Source organism: Chiloscyllium punctatum, chromosome 41 (genome assembly GCF_047496795.1).
Source record: "Chiloscyllium punctatum isolate Juve2018m chromosome 41, sChiPun1.3, whole genome shotgun sequence".
Lineage (NCBI taxonomy): Eukaryota > Metazoa > Chordata > Chondrichthyes > Orectolobiformes > Hemiscylliidae > Chiloscyllium > Chiloscyllium punctatum.
In genome coordinates, this window is record NC_092779.1 from 21,245,946 (window position 1) to 21,260,345 (window position 14,400).

At 37.4% G+C, this 14,400-nt stretch overlaps 1 protein-coding gene across 2 annotated transcripts; it reads right to left on the minus strand.

Annotated features, from left to right (window-relative positions):
• Positions 1-2,197: 2,197 nt before the first annotated feature.
• On the minus strand, positions 2,198-14,013 carry LOC140464919 (interferon regulatory factor 4-like). Of its 2 annotated transcripts, none has more exons than XM_072560535.1 (9): positions 13,955-14,013; positions 13,331-13,533; positions 11,132-11,318; positions 10,833-10,915; positions 10,592-10,727; positions 9,161-9,268; positions 6,507-6,869; positions 5,960-6,075; positions 2,198-2,824 (listed from the first exon to the last, which is right to left on the minus strand). In XM_072560535.1, the coding sequence occupies exons 2-9, from the start codon at positions 13,529-13,531 to the stop codon at positions 2,684-2,686; spliced, it is 1,335 nt and encodes a 444-aa protein (XP_072416636.1). In that variant the 5' UTR covers positions 13,532-13,533; positions 13,955-14,013; the 3' UTR covers positions 2,198-2,683. The 2 variants fall into 2 exon arrangements, with proteins under 2 accessions (XP_072416636.1, XP_072416635.1); XM_072560534.1 differs by having other exon boundaries at positions 10,833-10,918.
• Positions 14,014-14,400: the final 387 nt, after the last annotated feature.

Below are 14,400 nucleotides of genomic sequence, written 5' to 3' on the forward strand. Positions count from 1 at the left end.
AGATGGTCAGACAGCATCCGAGGAGCAGGAGAGTCAACATTTTGAGCATAAGCTTGAAATGTCAACGCTCCTGCTCCTTGGATACTGCCTGACCGGCTGCGCTTTTCCAGCACCACACTTTTTGACTCTGATCTCCAGCATTTGCAGTCCTCACTTTCTCCTAGCACACGAAAAATGCCATGTATGCAAATCCCTCTTTAACATCATTACACACATGACTATCTAGCTTCTGCAATGCAACCTTATCTTAGAAAGAATGTTTATGATCCCTGAAACAGACTTCAATTGATGGACAATAACTAAGTCTCTTTAGGATCAGACCAGTCCATCAAAATAAAAACAACACTGTATTACTTTAACCCTAATTTCCAATATATACAAAGATTGCAGACCAACCTATAATATCTTATTATGTACATTTTATACTGTACAAGGAGAAAAGATTACTTTTACCTGAGACAATTATTATTGTTCTTAAGAAGTCTAAGATTTCCCATTAGGGCACTAAGTTCTGGCACTGCAGCAAATTGGTAAATTGTTTAATATACGTGTCAGGCCATTATTCAATATGCAATTAGTGTCTTTTTAATATCAATTAGCTAGTTTAATATTACTTTGGTTAAAATGCCTTTAGTGGTATTTGCATCCACCAGTTTGTTTACTGGGCCAATGTGCTCTGTTCAAATGCATTAGACATACACCATGACTTTCCAGTTCTTTGGCATAGAGCTGCCATCTCTTCTCAAAAGTGCTTTTGTTAAATAGCAAATAAGATAAACATAACCACACCTGTTACACAATAGGTTTTCATTTCAAAACAATGGTAGGGATAGTGATATTCCTCGATACATATCTGTCAATAGTTCTGTTAACTCAAATGTGGGAGAAGTGCAGAATTAGACTGGAAAAAGGCTGTTGGAAGTATTTCACAAAAAATGTCATCTTGCTACCCGATTCACAATCTAAATGCATTGAATAGTGTGAGATGGCTATTTTTGCACATATGATACAAACTAAATGCACTACAGAAAAATGGATTGTCCAAATCAATCTTTGCACCCTTCTAATAAAGCCAAAAGTAACTTCTCGGGCACTGAAACTTAACAACTCAAAAAGAATGGACGGGAGGAGATCTTGTGATGCGGTTATACATTCCTTTGGATTAGAAGATTTCGGTTAAAATCCCTTGAGAGCTAAAATATCTAAGCTGGTTGATTTTATTTTAAATTTGCAAACTAGGGGGTCTCATTTATTTTAAGCTTTCTTTGGCTTTAGTTTTTTGTCTCTTGATCCAATCTTTCTCTCATTTCTTTATGTACCTGAACTTCACACATCTTACAGTCATAGAAATGTCTTGTTCACTCAAAATGCCCTTGCTGCAAATGTTGTCAGCACGCACATTCAGCAACTTAAGCTGCAAAATAATTTAGTGTCTAAACATGCAAGTAGACACCATCGGATAGTCTTTTTTAGTCCCTTTTTTGGCAACTTTGATTTCAGTGCTATCAGAAGCAATATTCTAAATGGTGCTCTACAATAATAGTTTTTCTTAAAGAAAGAAAATAGTTGAAGATAAACTGTTAATTCTCATTCAATGTATGAGGTGAACCTTTCTATTAGAATCAAACATGATTTGCCATAAATTGAAATCAAGAGAAAGAACTCAAATCATTTTTGTCAAATGGTTGCACAATTTAAGTTAACCTAATTTCTTGCTCTTAACAGCTCAAAGAAAGTAATTGTGGCCTGTGGCTGAAGGACATCAACAAAGGCGAGTGCACTTTTGACACTATTTGCATTTGCATTACGTATAGCATCAAAAAAGTAATGCAATAGTTTATCATGATAGGTTCCCTTCGTGACTGAGCAGCCTGCACCGGGAAGAAACTGATTCTGTACCTCATATCTGGAATTGCTCCACTAGCTTAATAACAGCTGGTAAACATGGGACTTAAAAAAAAGTCATTTGACTAACATGAAAACAGGAAGCCTCAGTACTGGTCTGATGCTAATTTTAATTACAGTTGTTATATTGTGTCACTGACTTTTGTTTTGGTCGTTACTTATAGAATTTTGAGGATTGCTGCTTTTTGTTGATATTTAAAGAAACGTTTCCAAAAGGTTGTATTCAAACGATATTCATTTTCATGGTAATAAAGTTGACACATTCATAACAATGAAAATAACACCTATTAAATTGTCTTTTAGAAGTTGGACTTCATATTTTAATAAAACAAAACTAACTGTTTAACAGCTTAAAAAATTAACAAATGACTATTTATAAAAAAGTAAAATGCATAATCATATAGGATATTATATCCCAGAATTCACTTTTACATCTGCGATGTAAAAAAAATTCCCTGAGAATGGCAAATGTTAAAATAAATATATTTTAAAAATCATTGGATTACACAACAAAATGTGTTCCAAGGAGAAGTGGGCAAATTCATGTGTCTTCATTCCTGAACAGCAACATGAAATCATCAGCTATTAGGAGTCAGTTTGTCACAATGTTTCATCTCTCACAATGTAATATTGTCAGGACAGTGTTGTGGCACAGCCCTCAGCTGTAGATTCAATGACTTCTGATGTCCAGTTTGATGCAATGCAACGGCACTCCAGAACAAGAAATGCTGGATTCATAGTTTGATCAGCATAATAACAATTATTTGTCTTCAAAATTTTAGTCTTGGATTGAATGTCGAATGGTTCTGTGATAATCCTCTGGGCTGTTCACATGATCAGGTATTTCAAACCCTCTAAGCAAGTGTCCACTGTTCTGTTGAGTGAAGTAAAAAAGCTGCCTGGCAAACACTGGCTCGATCTAAAAAAAAAGTACATCTACATTACTTGAAAATCTGGTAAAACAGCAATCATAGGAATGTTTTGCACGATTATGAAAGGGAAACCTCAAATGTTCCTCTTCACTTTACAGCTGCTTGGTGAAGAAATAAAGAGGTCAATATTGGGTCACAGTAATGGGTCAAGGTGTTCTCATCAAGTGGAAGGTGCAGCGTCAGTAAATCAGACTCGCCAAGCGTTATTTTAGTAAATATCAGAAGACATGCTTAATGGTACAGATTGTTCATGATCATTCACCGGTAAGTCCAAAGGAGGTTTGGTTTTTAAAGTCAAGTGTTTCACGACCAATCTGTATAAATGACACAGTAATCTAAAAGCTGGCATTAGAGGACAGCAAAGTGAACCACCAGTATATGATATCAAATCCAGGTGTCATTCTGAGTTCAATCAATATGTTACAAATCTCCCAATGACCAAACATCTCCACGAGTGATTAGGGCAGGAAAATTGAATGGACAGACTTCACGTAAGCCTCTCATATGCATTACAATAGCTAGCTAAAAACCAAAAGAGACAAGGGGTCTAAGATAGTGTGGTGGGGGTCAAGGGTGGGTGTTTTCAGTTAGAAGGGTACACGCCAGCCAAAATAAAAGAGAAGTGTAATGAGAAACAAGCAACACATAACGTTAGAAAGCTAACCTTCTCGGGTAGTGTGTATTCTACACAATGAAAAAAAAAGCAGACACCAAAGCAAATGTACAAGACATATCTGTTCGAGACAGGCATATGTCACTTGTGGAAGATCACAGTAAAGACTTTCAGGGTCAGTAAAAGATTGCAGCACTTTAAACTTTTAAAATTACAAAGTGTCTCACCATCCAGTCAGAATTGCAGGGGTAAATGTATTTTTTATGCAACTCTACCATTGTTTTGATTATCAATTACTATATATTATCTGAATATCACTTTCGCAAATCTATCTGAGAGAAAATAAGCTCTACTTGTAATTGGTGAACAGTGTAAAAGGTTTTTTAGAATCAATTTTATGATTTGTTTTTATTCACTCATGGCATGTGGGCATTGTTGCCTCATCCAGCATTTATGGCTTATCCCTAATTGCCCTTGAGAAGGTGGTGGTGGGCTACCTTCTTGAACAGCTGCAGTCCATTTGGTGTAGATACACCTACATGCTGTTAGAAAGGAAGTCCTAGAATTTTGACCCAGTGATATTGAAGTAACAGCAATATACTTCCATGTCAGAATGGTTACTTTCTTGGAGGGGAACTTAGAGGTATTCCCATGTATCTGCTACCCTTGTCCTTCTAGATAGAAGTGGTCATAGGTTTGGACGTTGCTGTCAAGGAAGCCTTGGTGAATAGCTACAGTGCATCTTGAAGATAGTACACACTGTTACGACTGAGGGCTAGTGATGCAGGGCTGAATGTTTGTGGATGTAGTGCTAATTAAATTGATTTGCAAATACGTTTGCCTTGGATGATGTCAAACTTGTTGAACATTGTTGCATCCAGGAAACTGTTGGAATTCTCCTGACAGTAGCCTTGTATGTGGTAGGCAGACTTTGGGGAGTAAGTGGGTGAGTTACAAGTTGCAAAATTCCTAGCCTCTGACCTGCCACAGCATTTATATGACTAGTCCAGTTCAGTTTCTGGTCAATGGTAACCCCCAGGATGTTGTTAGTGCAGGGTTCTGATGCCATTGAACATCATGGGGCATGGTTATATTCTCTTTATGGAGATGGTCATTGCTTTGCACTTGTGTGGCACAGACATTACCTGCCACTTGTCATCTGAAACATGCTCATTGTCCAGATCATGCTACATTTGGGCATGGAATGGTATTCTCAGAAACTCAGGAGTTGCAAATGGTGCTGTACGTTATGCAGTCACCAAAGACCATTCCCACTTCTGACCTTACGATGGAAGGAAGGTCATTGACGAAGTAGCTGAAGATGATTTTGGCCTTGGACACAATCCCAAGAAACTCCTGCAGAGATGTCCTGTAACTGAGATGATTGACCTTCAATTGCCACTAAGAGTGAAGAGATTTTTACTTCTCAAGTCCCTTATCGCAAGAGATACATGCAACCATTAACAACTTCTCAAAGTAATTTTTAAAAAATGATTATAATTTGCATGTTATGCTAATAATGAAATAATTTCTGTTTTAATTATGTTATGCACAGTTATGCAACTGTTATTATTCAGAGGCTAAATGCCTTACGCAGATCAAAACACCCATGTTCATATTGTGTTACTTACACTCATTAATTGCCTAGATACACGTTTCCTACTAATTTCATCCAAATGGATATGTACTATGACAAATGGCATGTCCATTCTTCCCACTGTGTAATCATTACCTGCCCTCATATTGGTTTTAGAGTGATGTTAAGTCATGCTAATTTTATAACTATGCTTGAAATAATCTGTCTATGAGTAATATAAATGAGTTAGGTCATCTATTGAAATAATATAGAACATGGCACCAAACTGAAGGCATGTAGATTCATCAACGTTCAAATTTCAAATACCTCCTACATGGGTAATTTGACAGGTCTGCACTGCCAGCAAGAAAGCCTCATCAGCAAGTGGCACAAATTGGAAATCTGGCTGTACATTACACATGATCTTCCAAGCATTAATGATTAGTCTGTCTACAATTTTCTGATTTGCATTGCCATTAGTTAAGGGTCCCCACCATCAGCAGAGACTTCTGCCATTTTCACTTAAAGCTTTGACAAATGTTAGATCTGCAGTTCTTTTGGTTATTAACAAAGCTCCAAATCCACGAATAATCTGTCACTGATTACATTTTCTTTATTGTGATTATTTGCAACTTCTTTTTGGAGTCAATGAAATGACTGCATAAAGAGGAACTATCCACCGGTTCAACAAACGTGAAAGAAAAAGAGATACAAAAAATACCGATTGGGATGATTGTAACTTTTCAGGAGTGAGAGAGGGACTGAGTTATTTGGCATTTCCTCATATTGAGAATAGATCATACACTTAAAATGACTAATTGCTGGTAATCTGCATATCACCTCATTAATTCTTAGCATTAAATGCTTAAGTGCAAGTTTTTACCTCAATCACAGATTGTTGCTTTCATATTTTCATAGTTATTGGGAACTTACATGTGCTGTGATAAGTTTTCTTGATCTCTGTGGATCTGGAAATTCCTCACCAAAACAGAGCACAACTTGGAACCTAGGCATAAGTGATCGACCATGGTGTGCATAGCTTTGTAGTTCTGATGAAAGAAAATAATGCTTATTCTTACAGTTCATTAGTCTTAAATATATATACATGGAACTGTCTGTTCAACAGTCATCAAAATCTAACTACCTGTCTTCAATTTAGTACAATAAAGGATAATCAGAAGCTATCTATTCATCCCAAAGTAATCTTCATTTTTAAAAAAATATTTCAATATTTTAAATTAAATGTTACCACTATTTTCAACTTTAATTTTAAAATGGTGAATATTAAGTAACCATTTACAATTTGACTCCCATTAACAAAACATCTCCTTTCTCTACACTTATAAAAGTGTTGAAACATTGAAATGACATTAACACCTAAACAAACTTGCAAAGGTTATACATTGACTTTGTGTTTTGCAGTTTTTCTAGGGAAGTAATTTGATGTAATAACTTACAAAATACATATCCTCTCTGTTACCTGCTAAAAACTGTTGTGTGTCAAAAAGTTTTGTGACTTGGTCTCTCTCCAGCTTGTTAGGCCTGTCGCTGTATGGTGCTAAAGGTCCTTCCCAGTAGATTCTGCTCTGGCACAATCGTTTGGCATAGAGACCATCAGGTGTCATCCACAGCAGGACTCCCTTCTCCAAGTGACTGAGTAGTTTTTCAATACCCTTGCGTTGTGAATTGCTGTCTGGATAAGGGAACAGCACCTGATCTATGTTGCTAGCTGCAAATAGCTTATCATCTTGGCCATGGGCTATTCTACAACCTTCAGGGCTTGTTGTTGTCACTTCTCTCACCAGGGTTTCTCGATAATACAAAAAAATGTGTAGTCGACAGTCTGCAAAAGCAAATCAAATTGATGTGTTCAGTATAATCAGCAAGCCGAAAGTCATTGACATAATTCTCAGCAAATAAAAAATAATTGCAAGGTGTTTGGACATGTTCCTTTGTAAGGTCCAAGTCTTTTGTCCACACAGATTGACTGAATCAATCAGTTCATATTCAAACATGCAGCTTCATTAGCATCAAGCAATGGCAAATAGCTTTTCAGAGCTCGAAAGGCGGAACCCACATTCTGAAATTCAGAAGATCCTGGTGACTTCTAAAAGCGGCTTAGCCAATTTTGGACATAAGCAGGAGTAAGAATAGCTTTATGATTGAGAGTCAAAAGCAAGACTCCCAAGTCCATTTTCAAAAATCCAAAGTTATATTTGGCAATTTCTGACATCATTTTTGTCTTCCACCTGTCACCTCTTCTTTTTTTTCTTTTAGCTTTTCTTTCTTCACTGTGAATAATTTTCCCTCCTTTACTTTTTTTTTTAAAAATGGTTTGTTTATTCTCAACACATGGTTCTCTTATCAAGTCAATCTTTTCATTTTCTGGCTGCTTGTATTTTGATTCAATTTTCGTTTTCAATTTTTTATCTTCTTGTCTTTTGTTCATGAATGAAATCATCCTTCCCTTCTTCTTCATCTTCTATGTTATTTTTGATTCTTCAGGCCAATCTTGTGGCCATGGTTGGGGGAAGGATGGGATATTCAAGGGATTGGAGATGGCCGGAAGGAAGTCTTAGAAATACCAGGCAGGATCAGAGGTCACACTTGTCCAATTTAGAAAGCTTTCATCCCTTTTTCTGCACCCAACTGAAGAGTCTGCCATCAACTGTATGGTTGGACGCATGGCTAGATTTAACAGTGGACACAAGGACAGTGGCTTTATTGTCAGATTTTTGACTGCGCTGATCTACATTTAAAAATTGCTAATGGGCAAAATGAAATGCAAATAATCATGGGTGGAACAACGAGAGGGGATCACAGTGCCAATGCAGCAAGTAAAGAAAACTAGGAAGTTGGCCAGAAAAATATGACAATTGCATTTTCAAGGCACTCAGTTACTGTATTTGTTTACAAGCAACTTAGTTATTGTAGCGGAAGCTTAATTGTACACATTGTAAGCAGTTTAAATATGCCTGTTGATGAAAACGCGCTCTCTCATTTCTTATACATCAACAGCTAAATTCCACTTTCATAAAATTATAGTTGCTAAATGTTGAGATATTTTTTAATCGCTTGAACTATCAAACTTAATTCATAACAATAGGCCTTGTGTTAGAAAGAAAGAAGAAAAACCCACCAGACTACTGCTCCCAAAAATACCTTTTACGTTTTATAACACAACAACTCAAAACTGGAGATCATTTAAATTGATATATTTATTAGAATTATCTTATTACTTGCTATTCCAGAAATACTGTTCTCTGGCTCCTCAAGCCATTCTGCATTGTTGCAATATGAGGCACTTAGCAAGGTTTTAGTATAAGCCTGCAGGATTCAATTCATTAAACTGAGTTTTTATTTGTGGTTTATTTTGCAGTTTGCAAAACCTGGGTAAGTTAAAATATGTAAGCCAATTTAACTATTCAAAGCAAAGCTGACTGTTAATTGTAGCTTTCTCGACTGTATTCATAATAGGCAAGATGATAATAAAGGTTTTAAAGTTTGATTAGCTATCAAAGGTTTGATTAAGCTTTTAAGCAACAATTTAAAATGATGAAGCCCTCTTCATGTAGTGGAACATCCTAAGGTATATCATGGGGAGCCTAATTAAACAAAATTTGGAACTAAGCCACATAAGGGAATGGTAAGGCAGATGATCAAAATGTTGGACAAATCAATAGCTTGAAAGAAGCATCATGGAACAGAAGAGTTAGAGTTCTGGAGTGGTTGAGAGAGCGAATTCCTTAGGTAGCTGAAGGCATGTGAGGCAATGGTGGAACAATTGAAATGAGGATTGTGGAAGAGGCCAGAGTTGGTGAAGGACAGCGACCTCAGAGCTGGTGTCAGAGATTCTGAGAGCTGAGGTGGTGATGGAGGGATTTGAAAACAAAGGCATGAGTTCTGCAGCAGAGACATTGGTAAAACTGAAGTCAAATTAGTTCAGGTTGCATAGAGGTGAAGGTCAAAATTGGATTGGGGTGTGAATATGAGCATCAGAAGTTTTGGAGGAACTCAAGTTTACGTTGGGTGAAGATGGGAGGCAATAATTATAACATTGAATAGTCAAGTCTAGAGGTAACAAAGCATGGATTAAGTACTGCTATTATGTAAATGCCACATGTGTTGACTTACCTGAAAGGGCCAGTGCTTCAGCAGATCTCATAGTAGGTTCTATTGAAATACCAGGTGCTTGCGATTCAGTAGGTGCACAAGCATAAAATGATCCAGTCACTTGATAACCTGCAAACCATGAGAATAAAACACTGATTTAAATGCAGTTTCTAACAATTAAAGTAACATTGCACAATCCATTTAAATATTGTAAATTTAAAAGTAAGTGCAGCAATTATAGTAACTAATGTGCTTCACAATTTTGTTGAACATATTTGCTATTTGTGGAGATTGCTGAGGAGAAAGATTTAAAAGGGACCTAAGGGGCAACTTTTTCACACTGGGGGTGGTGCATGTATGGAGAGAGCTGCCAGAGGAAGTGAAAAGGCTGGCACAATTACAATTACAACATTTAAAAGGCAATTGGATGGGTGCATAAATAGGAAGGTTTTAGAGGCATATGGGCCAAGTGCTGGCAAATAGGACTAGATTAATTTAGGATATCTAGTCGGCATGGATGAGTTGAACTGAAGGGTCTGTTTGCATGCTGCACAGCTCTATGAATTAATTGCAATAGACTTGCATAATTAACTTTGAAGAGCTGACTAAGCTCTTCTGTTAACATTCCAAGCAGTCAGCAGCAATATGTTCTACATTAGGATTAAGCCCAAATTTTACTATATTAGGGAAAATACTTCATCCCAATATATACGGTTTAATTAGGTTCTGTATGACCACACAGTCCCAAAGCATTTTAGAGTCTTTCAAGTACAGGCACTGTTGCAAACTAGACAACATAGCAACATGCTGACCACACCTAGCTCCCATAAACAGCCACATGGTAATAACCAGATTATCTACTTATTTTGGTACCAGTTGAAAGATTAGTTTTGGCCAGGATACTGGCGATAGCACTCTGCCTCCTCTTCAAAACAATGTTTTGAGTTTTCTTTTATTTGCCTATTCAAGAGGACTGATGGCAACACAGATTAGTATAATCAATCAAAAGCCAACATATTTGATGCTGCAGCACTAAAGTACTGGTTTTCTATTCTCAGGTTCTGAGCTATAATCTGAAAGTCCAACTTTCCAAGTTAGAGCCAAGAAAGCTACCAACTAAGCCACTGCTGACAAATAACTTAATTTGGCAATGACTGGACCAAAGACAGTTAAAGCCAGTTAAAAGATCCCAGTAATGCTGTGACTTGGCTCCCTTGTCTTTTGATCCACCTTGCATATATGAAAGTAAAACTGAGAGTGGCTGGATGAATTCATTGTACGGATAATCTTGGTACAGTTATTCAAAAGCTGCATCTTACAACAAGTTACAGCAGGATGAGGAGAGAATTGGTCTTACAAGTGAGGAGGCACATGTTTTTGCACACTGATTGCACAATTATTTTAATCTATCAGTTGGCTTCCATTACACAAGCTATTACAAACTATTCTTACCATTATCACAACCAGGGCCTTGCCAATGGTGGTTTCGTGGAGGAAATGGCACAGTTGGGCACTGATAAGAGAGTTCTGGATGCGGCTGTTCATAATCTCTCCAGCCACGTTCATGTTGTACAATATAGTTGGGTATCTAACAACCATAAGAAAATCATTAATTGCTTCACACTTTTTTAGCTCAAAGAAGTAGAGTGTTAATTGCTATCTGGAGTGCTTTAAATTCAGGGCTCTCACTTACCTGGGGTGGCATTGATGGATATGTAGGATATGAATGGTGGTTAATTGATATCTGTGGACCTTCCATGCTCATTTGCTTTGATCCTGCTTAAATAAAAAAAATCTTAAAATGAATAACATGGTAGGAATTTGAAACAACTTAGAAAGGAAATTGCTGCAATTTCCCATTATCCTAATTCATCCAGGGACCGGTAGGAAGATGTTTTGATTTATATTTGTTCAATAAGTTTATCTTATCCAATCTACATTCCCAAATTTTAAAAATTTTAATTGAAAGAGCAGGTTAGTGGGGACAAATACCTTTTTTTGCTCCTTCTGGAATAATTTTGTACACTTTGTATGGATCTGAGATGTCGAGTTGACTGCGGTCAACCAATTCCTCAAAATCATTGCTCTTGTTTAAGGCACATCTCAGTCTGGTCTTCCAAGTTGGGGGGTCTGGCTTGTCAATTCCCTCACGAAATTTGCCTTTGAAAAGTGCCCAAGCCTTGGGAGAAATGATTTGATCAGTATGAGTTTAGCAAATCACTACCATTGACTCAATTTCATAAACAATGTATAAAGACACTCTGATAAATTATTAACTGAGATATACACAAGACAGATAATGGATGTACTGGATGTAGAAACATTATTCTCATAAAATGCAAAATGTTAAATACTTCAGCATACTGAAAACTACTGAGTATGAATAAATTACATACTTTTGTAACCATACAATGTTCATTTTAACCAGAAAGTATTTTCTCTGCTGACTGTTACCTTCCATAATTCGTTCAAAAGCATTATATATATGCTCAATTTTTAAGGAATGTGCTGTGTATGTCAAGTTAAATGACTAGTTACCCATCTTTAAATTAACTATGATTAGTTGTTTGTTAGTAGAGAAGTTGAGTTTTGCTGAAAAGAAGTAAACATTTCATCTTGCATTCAATAGGATAATTTGCAAGAATATAATTTAAAGGTACATCTACAATTATTCTATACGAGATGAAAGTGCTGATTGGTTCATAAGTGGATTCTAATTGGTAGCAGCATTTCCTTGTCACTAATGATGAGTGACAGTTAACTGACATGGTATAATTAATATAAAGAGGGTGTTAACATGTATATTTGTTACCTTTGTGCATACACATTTTTTTCCTTTGGTGGATAGTGGGGTAATTAGCAGACTAATCACAAATCTCTTGAATTACATCACAAACAATCCTTCCTTGGTTATCAAGCTCTTGAATGGAAGTTAACCCAGAGTTTACATCCCAGAGCCAGAGCACGATCTACAGAGCTATAGAGTTGCATCATGAATGCAAAACCGGTGAGACAAACTATAAACACATAAATGTGTAGTACATCATGTTGGGGCATTGTCATTTCGGGAAATTACATGTCCTTTCTATAATCTGACATTGACAGTACATTAACTTTATTCAAATTGTTTGGTACAAAACAAGCAAAAGCAGGTCTTGAGACTCATTTACTGCAAACATTTCTTCATTAATAATGATTGGGTACATAATTTAGAAATAAATAATGCATTTTGCACAAATCATACTAATCAAATAGCCTTACATGTTGAAATGATAATTATTCACTGGAAGCTAGGGAAAGCCCCAGGTATGTTTTAATTAGAAACGAGCTTTCTCCTGTCACCCTGTTTGCAAGAAACTATAATGACCTGTGGGAATAAGTCATTATAATATCTCCTATTTGGTATGTGCAGTGAGTCACTACAATGACAACTTTTGTAAAACTTCATAGGCCTGTGTCTTCAGAAATACTCAAACGCATTCTTGGCAATGGTGCAGTTTCCCTGAAACAAAAGACTAAGTTTTGCCGGTGTTGTTGTCCAAATCTACCACAGAAATGTGAATTTAGACCACAATTATTCATGCACGCCTACTTGAAGTCTCGTTGTAGCTTTCCTGAAAGTATATACAGTGCTGTGCAAGTCACCGTGTAATAGAAAGCAACCCGGCTTTACAGCTTTATACTTGGTCGAACCGCGGCTGAGAACGGGGCCACCTTCTCCCACATGTGCCTATCTCCGCCACCATCGCCTAACACTGTGGGCTTGCCCTGACGAGTTACATGGTAATGCCTCATTTGTCCGAATATCTCATTTATCCGAAATACAACTAAGTGGCTGGAGGTGGCTCTCCCACGACACTGCTTTGATGACATGAGCAAGATCACATGGGGTCACAAGACAGCATGAAGAGCCCTTATAGAAGCAGGGAGGGCGGCAGTAAACAGAGTACAGAAACTTGGGGTGAGGGGAATTGGTATACAATGGACAGGGTTAATTACATTAGAACCCGCTGATTTAAGCAGCAGATCAGTAATCACGCACAAAATTACATTGAAGAAAAAAGCGGAAAAAAGGCACTGTGTGTATTTTTTTTTAAAAAGAGGAAATTAACACCTTCCCCCCATGAGAGAGAGAGAAAAATCAGAAGTAGAGAAAGCGAAGCGATGGGGTGGCAGAAAGTGCCGGGTTACCTTGAAAAGTGCCGCATCCTCCTCTCGGTTGTAATCCTGTTTCCCGGCGTGTTTCCAAGGAATGCGGAAAATCGTCTTGTCTTCATTCTCCCAGACCAGCCCGGGATATTTCCCACTGTCAATCTGATCAATCAACCACTGGCGAAGTTTGCCGTTTCCGGAAGTTACTGGAGCCATGTTGCAGTCTGAATCCATATTCATGTCTAGATAACGTGTGTCACAGAAAGAGAGAGAGAGAGACTCATGACAAAGAGGACACATGCAACCTATATGGTCAAGTCTTAATAATGTCCTATTCATACAAGGACATTCGCTGCAGGAAAAGTTGTACAATATTTGCAGAGCATTTTTTAAATGTTACTCAGTTACTCGCCAGCACTTCCACCTGAATATAGAATAATTTAAATCCAAAGAAAGTGCACCCACAAAATCAGGCTTCGCTCTCTCGCCCGCAGCCAGGCCATTTTAAGAGGATCAAAACGAAGCCTTAAATTGTTGCGGGGTAGCTGATAGTCACCCCATCAGTCTTTGATCCTAAAACAAAACGCAACTGTATCTTGCAAAACAGGACCCCCAGCGAAGACACCAGTTAGCCGGAGGTATCCTGGCGTAGATCTCTCTTACCTGGGGGCTTGCACTGTTTAAAGTTTGATTGACTGGTTACGATGAAGCAGATCTACTCGGCACAAGCACTGAAAAGGAACTTTCTCTTATATACAATAGAGTGCTGGGAGGCGGGACTGCTGCTAATCAATCACAGGCTGTTTTTACAGAAGTGTCACAGACAGAGGAAAGAAAAATCCCCAGCAACATTGCCCCATTTCAGAGTACGAAACGTTAACGTATTTGTTTGTCAGAAGAATTTGACAGGTCGGCTTTTTTGTGTGTGTCTGTCTGTTTTTTTTTACCTGAGCAGTGGAAAAACTGCACATAACATTTCTCTGGAATATAGTCACACAAATTTTCAGACAGAATTGAATGCCATTCATATACCCCAGTGTGTAATTGCCTTGGAAATACAATAGATTATAAATTACAGGTATGTCAAAGTCAATCTGAGAGTGCAGTGA